General features: G+C 33.9%; 1 protein-coding gene across 1 annotated transcript in view; it reads right to left on the reverse strand.

Annotated features, from left to right (window-relative positions):
• Positions 1-17,181, reverse strand: part of LOC129748034 (SET domain-containing protein SmydA-8-like) — a 45,574-nt gene that overhangs the window by 16,033 nt on the left and 12,360 nt on the right. The window contains exons 2-3 of the mRNA XM_055742497.1: positions 16,201-16,338; positions 11,162-11,284 (exon numbers count right to left, since the gene is read on the reverse strand). Coding sequence (XP_055598472.1) covers positions 11,162-11,284; positions 16,201-16,338 — 261 coding nt within the window. The remainder of the gene's footprint in view (positions 1-11,161; positions 11,285-16,200; positions 16,339-17,181) is intronic.

A 17,181-nucleotide genomic window follows, 5' to 3' on the forward strand; every position in this document is an offset into this window, starting at 1 on the left:
AGTGCAACCCCTTCCTGTTGTCCGATTCTGCTCAAATTCGGAATAAGGCCTTCTGATGACTCCTTTAAACCATCAAAGTCTTTTTGGCAAGTATTTTGGTTTTAAAGTAAGTATTTATTAAGACAAAATTGATAAATTAAATAAAAAATATCCTAAATTGTGATATTTGTTAAGCATTAAATCGTGAATAGCTGTTCACACGTTGATACAAACCACATGTTTTGTTCAGCAAAGTTTAAGTGCAAAAAAATCCGCATCTTTTGATGGCATTGGTATCAAAAATATTCTACGCTTGGTACACATTTTGGTCAGTTGAATTCAAAATTTTTGGACCAAAAAATTTTTTTTCTTGAAAATAGCTTGCTAGTTTTTCATATTGATACGAATTTCGTTCATTTTGTATTTTTTACGTGTAGTTTTTAACTCAAACAAAATTTAAAAAATATAAAATATATAAATTTTATGAAAATTTTTGGACCCAGAATTTATTTAAAATCAAATCTTTTGAAAGTGGACTTTTTTTAAAGATCGCGCTTGCGGAACCTCTAAACATGATTTTTTTTAGTTGGCTTCATACAAAAGTTTGTTCTGCACATTCTATTCTACCATTTGAAGAGTGAGCCCCCAGATTCCCAGAAGCTATGCAATTTTGGGACACCCTAATGTGCATGTATCCGATTATTCATAAATAAATTCTTAAGACGGTACACTATTGATTTTTTTTACTTGAAAAGGTGTCCCAAAAAAATCGATTTTTTTAACGTTTAAATTGCACAACCAAATCTTAAACAAGAAAGTAAAGAACTTTGAGGAGAGTAAAGACATTAAGAATTTGTTCAATTCAGCAAGTTATATGCCAATTCAGTAGATAATTGAAAAGGCTTAATTTTGGAGGATTTTGTACTATTTATGCGGCAAATATGAAGTTCGAAGCGAAGTCGGAAGTTGTCATAAGAAAGTTTCATATCTCTTTATAATAAATCCTTAGCAGATAATTTTTCAAACTCCCGATTAAGACTTTGCAACAGACATTTTTTTGCTATCCAAAAATGGACATTGGATAATAGATCTCTAAAAAAGGTTTCAATTTATTTTGTTTTTTTTTTTTTTTCAAATATAAAATGTTATACAAATTCTACCCACTTAAAGGAGACTCGAAGTTACGGATTTTGACATTGGATTTGACTTTGGCCTGTTTTAAAATGATTTTTATTATTTCAAAAATGTTGCTCTTGAAATTAAAATTAGTTAAATTTTGGATCAGAAATATAAGACTGTTCTCTCAATAGAAATAAACTTTTTTAAATCTCAACATAAATGTTTTATCTAGAGCTACGAATATTCAATACGATTCAAAACCAGGTTGAAAGTTTTTTAATTCCAATTTCGATTCCAAACATAGGGGAGGAGCGGGCTATATGCGCCAATTAAGCAGAATACTGATTTAATCAAATATTACATCGAATATGTGTACAAAAACTATAAACACATGAGAAGACATCTGTTTGCTATGAATTGGAGTAATTTTTTTGTTGAAATCTTTTTCCTTTTTTGAGAAATTGATTTTATTATAACTGTTGTCAAAATTGCCGAACCTCAAAATGTGTGGGCTAAACGTGCCTATTTATGCTTTAGGTAAAATTTCTGTTTTTTTGGCAATTCTTCCGTATAACTTCATTGGAAATGCTAGAAACTGATAACTTTCTTACGACAAAGCTGAAGTTTTATAAAAATCTATGTCTTTTAAAATTTTATAGAATAAACAAAATTTAGGTTTGCCATCATATGGAGGAATTTCATTGATAGGATAAATTTTATCAAATTTGTTTTGAGATCTTCAATTTGCTCTTAAGATATTAATTAGAGCTTAGATTTGAAGTTTTAATGATAAAAATCATATATTTATATAGTTTAACTTGTTATTTTAGGGTAGTGGCAGTTTACAAAAATGATGGGGGCATACAAAAACACTCTTTTATTCCACTTTCCCATCATTATGAAACCATCATAAAAGCTTAAATTTGTTGTACTTCTAAGGATCATTTGAATAAGAAACAAAAACCACCCAACTTTTTGTTATGAGCTTCTCTACGTATAATTTTTAAAAGTCAAAATATTACATCAAAAGGTATCAAAACCTTGTATAAATTTTTAATTTTTTTTTTGAGTTGGTTTGTTTATAAAATTCTTTCTTGCCTTATGTTCCAAGCGTATCACCCTAAAAATGCATTGATTAGATTTGTTTTCTTGTCAGCCATTTCGTCAAACGGCCGTAGGGACATTTAACCCGATAGGCCCATTTAGGAAACCTTTCCCCTATATGATGGCAAAAAAAATTCTAAAACGTTATTCCAATTCTCAATTTTGAATCTGAAATCTGAATCCATCGGAGAATTTTCAATAAATAAGAATCGAATGCAAAATTCAATTAAAATCTGTGAATACAGTAGTCTTTCGATTTTATCATTGTTTGATTTTTCCGCTACACGTCAAATAAACGCTCGACCTTATTACGATTTTATCTCTCTTTTGTATTAATATCAGAAATCATTCAGAAACCATTTCAAATATATTAATATTCATCCAAAAACGTAGAGTTCTATTGTTCATGGTGTTTTTAGGGTGTGGTATATGAGCATTAAATAATTTCAAAATGTCACAGATTTTTTAATTTTTTTACTGAATAGATTTTTAATCGTCATTCGGATGTTTTGATGGTTTTTTTTTATCGAAATAAGTATTACAACGTCAAACTCATGTTGAGTTTATGTTGTGCCTTGCATTATTCGTGCTTGGTCAATCATTCTTGAATGGAGATTGGTTTTATCTCAACGATTTTTTTATTTAAGATGAAATTCTTTTTGCCTTGGCTTAAATATGCGACAGTGACTCCAAAAATTTTTATATGAAATATATGGTAAAGGAGGCAGGCCCGTGCGAAGGACCCGTCCATGCGGGGGGGGGGGGGGGGTTTCAAAATTGAAATTTAGCTAAAAATAATAACAACACCAAAAATGCACAAAAAATCCGGTGGGTTATTAAAAAAATTTCAAAATTATGAAACTCTATGTTTTGCAGAAAAAAATAAAAAAAATAAAGCACTTCAAAAACATTGAAATTTTGCTTTAAAGTTGCTACTTGTAATCATTTTTTAAACTTTTCATAGATTAACTAAAAAATGATGATCGATTCAAAAAAGATGATTGAATAAATAAGAAAAAGTGAAAGGTTTAAAATGCATAACAGATAGTTTAATATTTCAAGCACTAAATATTTTTTCGCTGCTAATTAAAATACTGGGTCCTGACAAAGACAATAGCTTGAAAATCAGTTTTTCTTAATGAAAATTGATGAATATTTTGTTTTTAGAAAACAAAAATTCAGAATTGAAACAAAGACAAACTTATTAATAAATATTTCAAAAAATTAAAATCGTTCTCTCACCATTTATTCGAAAATTTCTTAAAACTATACAATAAAATTCGATGAAGTTATTTAAAAATGATGCCTTTTATTAATTTCGAATTTCCTGAATTTTCTATATTTTTACACAGAGTTTGTCAATCGCCTCTCGTTTTGGTGATAAATAATTTATAAGTTTAAAGTTTATAAGTGTTGAGTAGACTGCCCCAAATTTGTATGGGAAATTCAAAACCTGTGAAATGTTATGCGCTGCAGGTTAAAATTGATCCTTGGCCTAGTACAAGATCTCATGCCAAATTTGGGCCAGATCGGATCACGTTTAGGGGTCGCTCAACGAGCCTGAAGTTTGTATGGGATTTTGAGACATTTTGTTCGGGAGAAACATGAACAACCAGTTATTCATCAATAACTTTGGTTCCCGTCGGCCGATTTCTTTCAAAAACGGGTTTTCTTAAAGCCTAAATTATGAAAAATATTTCATCCGAAGACTGCATTTCAATTAGAGTTAAGATAAGAAAGTTATAAGGCTTCAAAAATGGGTTAACATTTTTAAGGATGGTATTCATCACTGTTAATGAGTCGAGGCGGTCGAACATATTGAAGCCTCATTAACAGTGCTGAATACCACCGTTAAAAAAGTTAGCCCATTTTTGAAGCCTTATAACTGTTTTATCTTAACTTTTATCGAAATGCAGTCTTCGCATGAAATATTTTTCATAGTTTAGGCTTTAAGAAAACCCGTTTTTGAAAGAAATCGGCCGACGGGAACCAAAGTTATTGATGAAAAACTGGTTTTTCATGTTTCTCCCGAACAAAATGTCTCAAAATCCCATACAAACTTCAGGCTCGTTGAGCGACCCCTAAACGTGATCCGATCTGGCCCAAATTTGGCATGAGATCTTGTACTAGGCCAAGGATCAATTTTAGCCTGCAACGTATAACTTTTTCAAAAGTCGGGTCATTTGGGGCACTCTAGTGTTGAGTGAAACCAATAATTGATAACTAAAGAAAGAACGAAAACTGGCTTTGAATTCGATTACTTCATTTGACTAAGAAGGAAAAATATTTTGATTATGATGATGATGAATAATCTAAAAATAATAAATTAAACAGTTTTAAAAATTCGACAAATACCATAACAATACCAAGGTTTCATTAAATTAAACTTATTTGTTGAAGCCTGCTAAGTTATTTCATTTTTGCTTTAAAAATATCAAAAATTTAAATTTTGCAGGTACTTTTTTAAAAAAATTTTTTAACTCCCTTATTGAACAGAAAACTTGTCTTACTTTTTCCGCAGAAGTCAAAATAACTTGCCGTCTTAGAAAGCTTGATAATGTAATTTAAACCTTTTATTTTTTGTAAAGTTTAAATTGTCTTAAAAATTCTGGTTTTTCTTATATGATTTCACGCATTTAAAAGTTATATTAAAAAAAAGCTGATAGAAAAAAAAAACAATAACTGTATATTTAGATTTATTAAATTTAATGAAAAATTAGCTATAAATTTCTTTTCACTTCGGAAATATGTGAATTTTGTGGCCTTGTGTAATTCATAAAAAAAAACCTTTTGACTGTGGAGTTGAGCATTAGAAGAACAAGAAACACAAAACAAAATTGAAGTTGATATTTGTTTCTTGAAGAAAATTTTTAATTAGCACAGAAAATATAATGACATTTTTTTATAATCAAAGTGATAAATAGTAAAATTAATTCTGATGACTATCGTAAGTATTAAATGCCTGTCACATTTCTACCTATTTGTTGACATGTAAAATGTGTTTTCGATGAATAAATTTTGTTAGCTTCAAATTCTGAATTTTGTTGGTTACACTTCTTAATGAAAACCCCTTCTAAAAACAACCCATATTTTGTGTCAAGATTTGAGTTTCAATACAGATGGTCAATTCAAACAAAATCTGAAATTTACAGTTAATAATTAATATTAATTTGGAAACGTCTTAAAACGAAATGTCTCAGGCCTTGAGTGATATAGGATTAAATTCCGCCGGAGGCGAGCAAATTTTCTAACATGAACGGTAAATTCCTTTCTTGAACTGAAAATTTTACTTGGAAAAAACCTCCATGGGGGGGGGGGGGTTAAACCCCTAAACCCCGCTCCCCCCCCGTTCGCACAGCCTTGAAATGAGGGATGGTCGATTAAAGATTATGTAAGGCTTTTGAAGGCAAAAACTTCTGTCGAGAAAACACGACTACGAAATTCTGAGTTGTACATATTTACACATATTTGAAAAAAAGGTAAAATTTTCATTTAGATTAAGAGAAGTTGGTATAACATAGAACCACTTTAAATCATAATAACAAAATCATTAAACTTATACAATTAAACACTTTAATGAGTTTAATACTATTCAATTGATATTTTATATGCTTTGGCGTTTAGGAGAAATCGTAAGATTGCTATGGAGACGAGTCTTATGAACTTAAGACGATTCTTTTAGTAGGGTAAACTTCAAAATACAGATAGGGAAAAATGAGGACTCTTGATTCCTGCGGATACTTGATTCCTCAACTATAACTTGAAACTCGAATGTCATCAGGGGAGAGCAACCTTTTGAATCAACGGGACACTTTTATTTTGAAATTCTTTCGGCAGGCCGGATTAAAATAAAATTTAGATAATAATAGTTTGCAGAACTTTACGTATTTTTTATAGCAACATTTTTTTTGACAAAAACAAAACTGGAAAAGGATAATCAAAACAAATTCATGTACTTGCATAAAAATTTTATCAAATTTGGGGTGAATAAACCAGCCGGAATTGAATATGTTCATCACTCAATCTTGATCATTTGTCAATAATTTAATTGTTTTAATTGATTTGAAATGTTAAGAGAATATTATCATTTACAAGAAAAAAAAATCATTCGCTTCCCTTTTATTCATTAATAACGAAATATTTTGAATGTCTTTCTATGGTTCGAAAAAGATTTGAACTGTTTTCTAAGAAAATCCCTTTTTTGTTCGAACCGATGCAATGGTATTTTTGTCATCACATCCATTCGCAAGTTCCTTGGAACTTAACCACTGATCATACTGACTGGACACTTAGAACAAAAATTCGATCATTTTCTGGCTAATATTTTTTACCATTTTTCCGATACAAATGCCCTGTAGGAAAAATGTACCTGTGTAGCACTATTTTATCGTCTGAATTGCCTATTTTTTTCGAAAGTTGGGTGAAACTTTCTAACTGGGATAGCATTTCTTCAAATCGATCGATGTGCACTCTGGAATCGATATTGCGTACTGTTGGAAAAATTATCCAAAAAGCGAAATCGAGTGTCCAGTTAGAATGGTCAGTGGCTTAACCATGGCTTTTTTTCTGTGCCTACTTTCGAAAAGTTTTTTTTATTAAAACTTCACAAACACATACAGGATCTCAATGAAACTTGATGTTTCCTCGAAGAGATTCCTTTTTCTTAACTCTAAGCGTACATCTTTCGAGGATATGATGGCTAGCATCTTACAAATGCTAAAACCAACAACCTAAAGAAAGTGTACTATGTATGCCGTGACCGGGATTCGATCTCATACCCACTGGCTTAGAAGACTTGAAGGCTATCCTCTACGCCACGGGCTGCGGCAACAATTTATTTAAATTTTGTCATGAAGCCTAAATTTTTTTTCTATGAACGGTGATATTTTTTATTTGAAGTTCCGTATGAAATCATTGCATTGAAATGTTGACCAAGGTTTCAAAATCATGAAAAATTATTAATGTCACAGATTTCCAACCAGATTTGTCAAAGTTACAGTTAACATTTTTGATTCTGGAAAATACGTACTGATTTCATAAATTTTATCAATTCAATGAAGATTCCTCTTTAATAAGCTTTCTATGGTTGAATCATGAAAATATTGCGACTTTGGTATTGTGGATTGCTAATTTTGAAGTAAAATTACTCAATTTAATCTATGTTTGGCATGATTTACCTATAACATTTTTGAAAATAGCATCATACATAACACAAGACAACACAATTCACTTTTTTCCAAGGTGTAAGGACTCTCAGAACGGATTTTTACCTATTCAGAACCGATGAATCTTAATGTTCAATTAGATTTTTTTTGTTAGCTCAAGTTTTCGAGATAACTTTTAAAAATAGGTAAACTATTAGTTATTCAATTTGTGAACTTGTTTGACAAAAATGTAAAATACAAATACTTATTGACTCAATGATCAACTTTCCCAAAGACTGCAAGTTATTTTGAATTCTGAGAAAAAGTTATGGAAGTAATCTTTTTGTTATTTTTTTTTTCAAACCTGCAAAAAACAACAATTTCGACGAAATTTAAAAGGAAAATTAAACTAAATTGAGTTATTATATTTTTGAACCCTAAAGTCAATTCATTTCGCAGGCTTCAACAAAGATGTTTCATGAGTTAAAATCTTTAATATTCAATATTCAAAAACTTTCTTTAATGATGTCAGAAAAAGTTGTAATCTTATTTTTTGAAAGTTTCAATAAATTGTAGAATTCAATTTTTTGAAAGCGTTATATTTCTAATACAAGAATATCTTGGCAATATCTGAGTCCTTGATTGAATAGAAAGTAGTTTATTGATTGAAACTTTCGAATTTTATGTTGGTTGGTTGGTTTATCAGTTATGAAAGATCGATTGTTCCCAAAACAGATCAATTTAATAATTTCCACCCGCCATATTACCGAAATTAGAAGTGATAGACGAAATCTGTGTAATGTTTTGAATTCAGGACGCTAAAATCTTATAAAATCAGTTATTGAAACATAGGCACCATAATTGCTGTTCCCCCCTGTTGCTGTGTAACGATTACACACTTTTTGGGTTTAATAACAGAATTACAGATGTTGCTTATGTCGCTGAATTCCGCTGAGTAATCTCGATAAGAAATAAATCATCGTTCATTCAGTCTTTGAATTTTCCAAATAGAACAAAATATCAATCCGGTTATACCGGTTATATAAAAATTTTATTTTTTGAGTTGTTGCACTTTGTATGAAGAGTCTAACAAAATGTGACTTGGAGATCTTTTTTTATCACTTTAAAATGTTTCCCACATGAAAAATTATTATTAAAATATTTATGGCAATATGTCAATCGTAAGAGTATACTGTGAACTTCTTAATGCCATATTTTCAAAGTAACAGTAAACCTTCCACTTTTTTCCAGTTTTCCTAAATGTATGTTATGGGTTCACTTGATCCCTCGAGTCCAAAAAGATATATTTTTCTTCTGAATGGATGTTGTTCATTGCTAAGCATGTTAATATTTATCCAATAATTTCCTAATAAAAAGTACTCAAAAAAGTATCTTTTATCTGAAAAAAAGCAAAATGTGCCCTTAAGTATGCAATGCAAATAGGATAGTAGACACACTTTTCGAATTTTTCTTGTCTGACAGTTCTAAACTGTGAAATAAAAACTAATATGGGCAATAAAAGTTGATGAAATTGTTATCAGTAGATTTTGCATGATTTTTTGCCAAAGCTAAGCAGGGAACCCTTATTAAAAGATCAATTCTCCTTTAATAAAGGATCAAGCCTCTTTCAATAAAGAATCAAGTCTCGTTTATCTTTTAAAATATCACTTTTTATTTAGTTTCACGAAAACGCTTATCGTTAACGCTTATCTAACGTTTGCGGTATGTAAACTAAAAATAACATAAAATGCAAAAGGCAGCGATCTGCAAAATGTTTCCAAAAATTATTTCAGTTCCGAATTTGTATGTCAATAACATTTTTCAGTTTAGTCAGATTAAAAATAATTCTGTTGTTCCTGCGATATACCCTCTCAAGTGTTTGCTGGGTATTAATCACTTTTGCAACTTTCAAGTTTATTAATGAGTACCTACATGAATTCACTCAAGGGAAATAGGCAGTTGATTCTCTTTGTCCGTCAATATGTAACTTTCAAAGCTTCATTCAAGTAAATATGTGACTTTTGGTTGCTTGGGAGATATCTCATTTTTTCGCTTGCCGCTAGTATGATACATTAAGAAATTAAGAAGCATAACTCAAATGTTATGAATTTTATAATGAAACCTTGTTCTACAGAATTAAACCCAACAAATCTAAAATATATTAAAATTGTAGAATTTTTATCAGTGGTTTCTAAGCTGAAGAATACCGAATTTTGGTGTTTAACGGCTTAAATTTCTTCGCGGTCCTTAATGTGTTAATAGCTCCACAACTTCCTATGACCATTTAAAAACTACTGATGGAATGAATGTGTTCATTTTTTCACAATGCCGCTTCTTCTATTTTTCATAAGATATCCCAAAAAATATTGAATGAACTTCATTAGACTCTTATGAAATCTAATTTTACACTCTAAATAGCGGTTTATAAGAATGATCTTATCATATCTTACGAAAATAATAATTGGAATTTGCCTGGGTGTAGAAATTTCATTATGTGAATTTAGTTCACAACCCTTTTTTTCAAACAGAGTGAATTCACGTCACAACTTTAAAAAGGCATAACTTTGTCTGTTGTTGTTCAATCAGAACGCAACATATATCAAATTGTAGGTATTTAATTCGATCACAACTTGTTCTAAGACATCAATATTCTATTTCCTCAGAAAGAACAGGAAATTGAGTTTCAATTATACTGAATTCACCGTTCTCGATTTTTTTCATTCAACAGTAAATTGGTAAAACTCTAGAATGACAACAGTTCAAAAAAGTCCAGAAAAGCAAATTTTGCATTTTGTTTACATACGCAAATTCAATTCAATAGCTTTTTTTATCTTTTGTGCTATCACTCTTTTAAACATTGTCTGGTCACGCCCTAAATACTGTCACTGTTGTTGAAGACACCAGTGTTATTCGGAATCAAAACATTGCTCCAATCTGGAAGAATATTGGCCAATAACAGCAACCGGATTTTTTAAAGAAATTATTAGTCATTTTAAAACCGAAAATTATGTAATGAATTCGTTGCCTAATAGAACCAGTTAATCTTTACTGTGTGGAAAAATCAAGTGGTTTACCAGGAATGGTCCAAAAATGAGTTTGATTGTCGACTTCCAAATTTGGGGAATGCAATATTCTTGTAACAACATTTGAAATAAACAGGATGTTGTAAGGATGAATTTGAAGAAATAATTGGATTTTTTTTTTCAAGATCCCTTTAAAGCTAAGTAGTGAGCTCAGAGATAAAAAATGGACAGCCAAATACTTTTTTAACATCTTTCTATTACATCAGAGAAAAATATCAAGAATCAAATTCTCAGAAGCTGTCCGGAGAGTGCCAACTTTTCGTTCCGAAACCCTGTCGCGAATACCCAGCATCCAATCAATTGAAGCTTCAAGCTTCGCCGCAAATTTGCATTCTAACGGGGATTACCACGGAACTTGGGAAGGCATAATAGTGGCCGAGGCGCCGGAATCTCCGGTTCCAGAATGAGCTAGTTTCCGGTTTGAAACAACAATCGATACAATTCCACGTGCCAAGCTATTTTCTGAGACCACCCGCGCGCCCGCCTTTCCTTAGCTCCTTTTGAAATCATCTTCACCATAACACAGTAATCCATACCGTGGATGCAACAGTAGAGTGCAAATTATATATTTTTCAAACCAATTAAACTTTACTAAAACTGGAATTCGTCACTTGAGGTTTAACGCAGGGCACTTCAAAAACAGTTAGTTTAGCACAAGAATAAAAAGAATCCTAGAGTGAAGGAATCAACAAATTTCAACTGCTTGACGGCCGCTACACCTTGCTTACTTACCTTGCTACCGCGAGCGATGGTGAATTTGCACTCCGGCAGATGACTCGGATTGTTCTGGCATTCCCGTTTGCAAACAGGCCAACCGCACCTTTCGCACTCCAGAAATTGGTTTTCCTTCAGGCCCTGGAAGTAGCGCAAGTTTCAGAACACAGAAGGGATTAGTTTTACCGGAAATGGATTTTGATTACGGACGCGTGGCCGCCCTGTGCCAGTGCTTGGCGTCGTCACTGAGCGCCGTCATGATTGCAGCCGATGCTTGTTTGGTGATGCACATTTCGAGGATAAGACTCCATGGCTTTGCGAACCCAATCAGGTAGCTTATCGGTTGCAGAATAATGCTATAAAATTATTTGTCCCATATGTCATGTCCAGGAGAATATGCATTGAAATAGCAACTCGAAACGCTCGCGGAAGCGCTACATAACAAGATTTGGATACAAACAACGGAAACTCGCTGAATGTCATTCAATTTACAATCGTGTATTGCTACGCAAATGTTTAACAAGGTATTATGTTAGAAAAATATTAAACTTTTTGAATATCCATCCTACATTATTGCATGTTATTCATTACATCCGAATAGATTATCAACTTCATCATAAATAAGCTTCACTCGCCTCATCCTTATATGTATGATAACTCAAACAAAACAATTACAAATCGAATTCGATAAACTAATTCGATAAACTAATTCGATAAAGTTTTTGGGTAAACTGGACTTGAGGGTTATTCGCAAGCTATTTTATTTCAAAATTCAATTACATATGTTGGGGTTTTTGTAGTTTATCCTCGACTGAACTCAACTGGAATCCAAAGTATGGAAACCGAAATGCAAAAAAAGATTTTAATAATATGAAACCAGATCCTCTGGAATGAGTGTAATCTCATTTAATTTTCAGAAACGATCTTGTTTCAACAAGCAAAAAACATTTGAAAAACTGATGCAGAAATCTGAACCGGGAATTAGTTTTCGAGGTCTTAGGATTATCTCTAAGTCAAGTAAGATTGTTACCTGTAACAGGCCGATTCAGTATGCAAGTAGTCGTTAACATTGTGGAATTTAAGTGGGTCTATGCTAAGCTTGCCGGATTGCACGGTTTTATCCGGGTTTTACCGGAAATTTAATACAAAATTTGAGAAAAGTCCGGAACGGCCCGGTTGCCCGGATTTTATTACAATACATTGCCAAACCATATAAAAATTATAAACAATCGACTTGTCTTCAAATCCAAAAGGGCGATACGGTCAAAATTTGGTCAAGGGAAAATGCGTGAAAATCGGTGAAATCGTTTATTTAAAAAACAAATTAAATTTCTTTTTCAAGTTTAAAGGGTGATACGGTCAAAATTTGGTCAAAGGAAAACGCATGTAAATCGGTGAAATCGTATATTTCAAAAATCAAATTAAATTTCTTCTTCAAGTTTAATTAGTATAAAATTCAGGAAAAATGTTCAGTTAGGCTTCCGCTTTTCCAAATCCGAATTGCCGGGCCTTACGCTTAACCCCTGCCATCAGATTTTGTACAGTCACCTTGTCCACCTTCTTCGCCGCAGAAAGCCAGTTTGCCTTGAACTGCTGCTCGTCCTTAGCGGTTTTTTTGGTCTTCTTTAGGTTCCGCTTGACAATAGCCCAGTATTTCTCAATTGGGCGGAGCTCTGGCGTGTTGGCAGGGTTCTTGTCCTTGGGAACCACCTGCACGTTGTTGGCGGCGTACCACTCCATGCCAAATCCGGACAAAACAGTACGGAACAACCGTGTTTCTTCAGGAAAGGCAGCAGACGTTTATTCAAACACTCTTTCACGTAAATTTCTTGGTTGACAGTCCCGAACGCTATGAAAATGCTACTTTTCAAGCCACAGCACTATGGGGAAAAAAGTGTACAAACCGCGAAGAAATTCAATATCTTTCGTGCTACATGACCCAAATCTATGGAAATATACTTTCCTTCTGTGAAAATTTCCGGAGAATCGATTGGACATAGTTTCAAACGCCGCAGTGCCTTTGCCAAGTGCCTTTTTAACCCCTGATTCCCCTATATTTTGTAAACATTCCAGAAAAACACTGATTCGAACCAGAGAATTTTGAACGAAAACAGACCTATCGTGTGTAATTTTTTCTGAGGAATTGAATGAAGGCTGTTCTGGCCTCCGTACGCTCCAGAAAATGGAGTTATGGCTGTTTTTACCCTCAATTCCCCTATATTTTTCGATTATTTCAGAAAAAAGCAAATTCGAACTTGAAAATTTTGAACCAATTGGGTTGTATCTTGTGTGATTTTTTGCGAGAAATCGAATGAATGCTGTTTGAGCCTCCGCACGCTTTGGAAAATTAAGTTATGGCTGTTTTACCCTCAATTCCCCTCAATTTTTCAAATTGTTAAGAAAAAACATGTTCGGACTTGAAAATTTGTAATTTTTTGGGACGTATCTTGTGTAATTTTTTCCGAGGAATCCAATAAAGGCTGTTTGAGCCACCGCACGCTTCGGAAAATGAAGTTATGGCTGTTTTTACCCTCAATTCCCCTACATTTTTCAATAATTTAAGAAAAAAGCATGTTCGGACTTGAAAAATTTGAACCAAATGGAATGAATCCTATGTGATTTTTTCCGAGGAATCCAACGAAGTCTATTTGAGCCACCGCACGGATAAGGAACAGAAGTTATGGCTGTTTTACCCTCAATTGCCCAACATTTTTGAAATAGCTCGAAAAAAGCATGTTGAGACGCACGCTTTGAAATAGTGAGTTATGGCTGTTTTTACTCTCGACTCCCCTACATTTTTCAATGATTTTAGAAAAATGTAGGGGAATTGAGGGTAAAAACAGCCATAACTCCATTTTCCAAAGCGTGCGGTGGCTCAAACAGGCTCCATTGGACTCCTCGGAAAAAAATCACACAAGATACGTCCCAAAAGATTCAAAATTTTCAAGTCCAAACATGCATTTTCTTAACAATTTGAAAAATGTAGGGGAATTGAAGGTAAAACAGCCATAACTTCATTTTCCGAAGCGTGCGGCGGTTCAAACAGCCTTCAATCGATTCCTTGGAAAAAACTCCACAAAATACTTTACTTTTGGTTCATAATTATCTGGTCTCAACATGCTTTTTTTGAGCTATTTCAAAAATGTTGGGCAATTGAGGGTAAAACAGCCATAACTCCTGTTCCTTATCCGTGCGGTGGCTCAAATAGACTTCGTTGGATTTCTCGGAAAAATTCACATAGGATTCATTCCATTTGGTTCAAATTTTTCAAGTCCGAACATGTTTTTTTCTTAAATTATTGAAAAATGTAGGGGAATTGAGGGTAAAAACAGCCATAACTTCATTTTCCGAAGCGTGCGGTGGCTCAAACAGCCTTTATTGGATTCCTCGGAAAAAATTACACAAGATACGTCCCAAAAGATTACAAATTTTCAAGTCCGAACAGGCATTTTCTTAACAATTTGAAAAATTGAGGGGAATTTAGGGTAAAACAGCCATAACTCCATTTTCCAAAGCGTGCGAAGGCTCAAACATCATTCATTCGATTTCTCGCAAAAAATCACACAAGATACAACCCATTTGGTTCAAAATTTTCAAGTTCGAATTTGCTTTTTTCTGAAAAAATCGAAAAATATAGGGGAATTGAGGGTAAAAACAGCCATAACTCCCTTTTCTGAAGCGTGCGGAGGCCAGAACAGCCTTCATTCGATTCCTCAGAAAAAATTACACACGATAGGTCTGTTTTTGTTCAAATTTCTCTGGTTCGAATCAGTGTTTTTCTGGAATGTTTACAAAATGTAGGGAAGTTAGGGGTTAAAAAGGCACTATATCTCCGTTCGTAAGCTTGTACGGAGTTTAAAACTATGCCCAATCGATTCTCCGGAAATTTTCACAAAAGGAAAGTATATTTTCATAGATTTTGGTCATGTAACACGAAATATATTGAATTTCTTCGCGGTTTGTACACTTTTTTCCCCATTGTGCACAGGTACAGATGACTTGCCAAACCAGATATTTCTTCGCGAATTTTGACAGTTTCATGTGCTTGAAAATATCTGCTACCTTACCCCTTCCTTTTGCCGTATAAAACTCCTGTCCCGGAAGCTGCTTGTAGTCGGCTTTGACGTAGGTTTCGTCTTCCATTACCACACAGTCAAACTTCGTCAGCATCGTCGTGTACAGCCTCCGGGATCGCGCTTTGGCCGTCGTATTTTGTTTATCATCGCGATTCAGAGTCACTGTCTTCTTGTAAGTCGATAATCCGGCTCGTTTTTTGGCTCGATGCACGGTTGTAGACGATACACCCAGCTTATTTGCGGCATCTCGGAGAGAGAGGATAGGGTTTCGCTTGAAACTACCGGCAACTATCTTTGTCGTCTCAGTGGCTCCCGGTTTTCGATTTCCCCCCGATCCAGACTTCCTGGCTGTCGACAAACGTTTCCCAAACACTTTAATTACATTTGTAACGGTTGATTTGGCAACTTTTAGCGATTTTGCCAGCTTTGCGTGCGAGTAACTAGGATTTTCGCGATGCGCGAGCAAAATTTTGATACACTGCTCTTCTTTCTTGGACGGCATTTTGACAACTGAAGAGTGAATTCCAAAATCAAAATAGGAGCAACATTCTACACACACACACACCTTCAAAATGAGGGGTGTTCAGGTTTTTTAAATGCAAAATTGAAAGAAATACGTCAAGTTGATATTGACCAAATTTTGACCGTATCACCCTTTATGCACCCAAGGAGAAAAATTTTCACTGTTCCATAACTTTCTACAATACCTCTTAAAATTTTCGTTCATATGTTTTTTTAATAAAAAGTTTTCTATTTATAAACGATTTAGTCTTCACGGTTCAGATAAGCATGTTCAATTTCCCAGAAGTTCTTATGTTGAAAAGTAAACCAACTTAGCTTTCATAAATAACTCCAATATCTGTGCTTACTCATACCTATATCCGAAGTGCATCGCTCGGTTCGTTTATCGTCAGGGAGCCAGGAAACGCTGAAAGGCATCACCAAACAACCAACCATCATCGTCATGATACCAATACTCACCTCGAGGCAGCCCACACAGACGGGTCCCGTTATCTGAGCCGGTCCTTGTACCAGTGGCGATTCCTTCAGGACGACCTCCCCGGCCTTGATGTCCTTTGTGGCCACCAGATACCGGCCATAGCGTTCATCACTGCATATCTGCGCTCAGCGTGGTGTTTGATGATGGAAGAAATGAATAAATAAATATCAAAGTTAAGTCACAGTTGATGCCGAACTAGAGAGACAGAGAGAGTGAGGTTATGCACTATGATGGCTCTGGGTTGTTGGGAATGGCGCTGCTCAAATATCAAACGCTGCTCTGCTAGCATACCTTCCTTACTAGACTTGTGTTTTGGCTCTCGAAATGACGAGATATTTGCAAACATCTGCCACTTTCCTTCAGCCAAAAATATATAGGAAATACGGTAAGATGTAAAACCGTCCCACCTCACCATTCGCCCTCAAATTCGGACAGCCGACACGGTGACGATGTTGATGAGATCCCGGGCGTCACGTTTTACTTCGACCGATCGCCCGTTTTCCCCGTTTCGGTTGTAAAGATGCTGTATGGTCGTAAAAAATTTTACCATAGAACGGAATCATCATTGTTTTTCTCAGGAGAACAACAACTTCGGTGCTCTATGACCGTGGAGTGTTGTTCCGTATTTTATAGTTGCATTTCAAAATTGAATTCAACTTTAAAATAATAATGCCCTTGTGGTTAAGTAAACCGTGAGAAACCGTTCGATGAAGGGTTACTCGTTGTCTTACATAATGAAATCGATCTTTCAAAGTTATGTTTGAAGTTAAAACTTTATTTCGAAGACCATTTAACAACATTCAGAATACTTATCTTATCACATTGCGGACCAAAAACGAGATATCTTGTTTTTCGGTTGCCAGGAGTTCGCTACACCTAGAAGCATAACTTAAATATAATAAATTGGTAAAGAAACTATATTTAACTAAATGGAACACAACATTATCACGAATTCATAAATA

This window comes from Uranotaenia lowii, chromosome 2 (genome assembly GCF_029784155.1).
Source record: "Uranotaenia lowii strain MFRU-FL chromosome 2, ASM2978415v1, whole genome shotgun sequence".
Taxonomy (NCBI): domain Eukaryota; kingdom Metazoa; phylum Arthropoda; class Insecta; order Diptera; family Culicidae; genus Uranotaenia; species Uranotaenia lowii.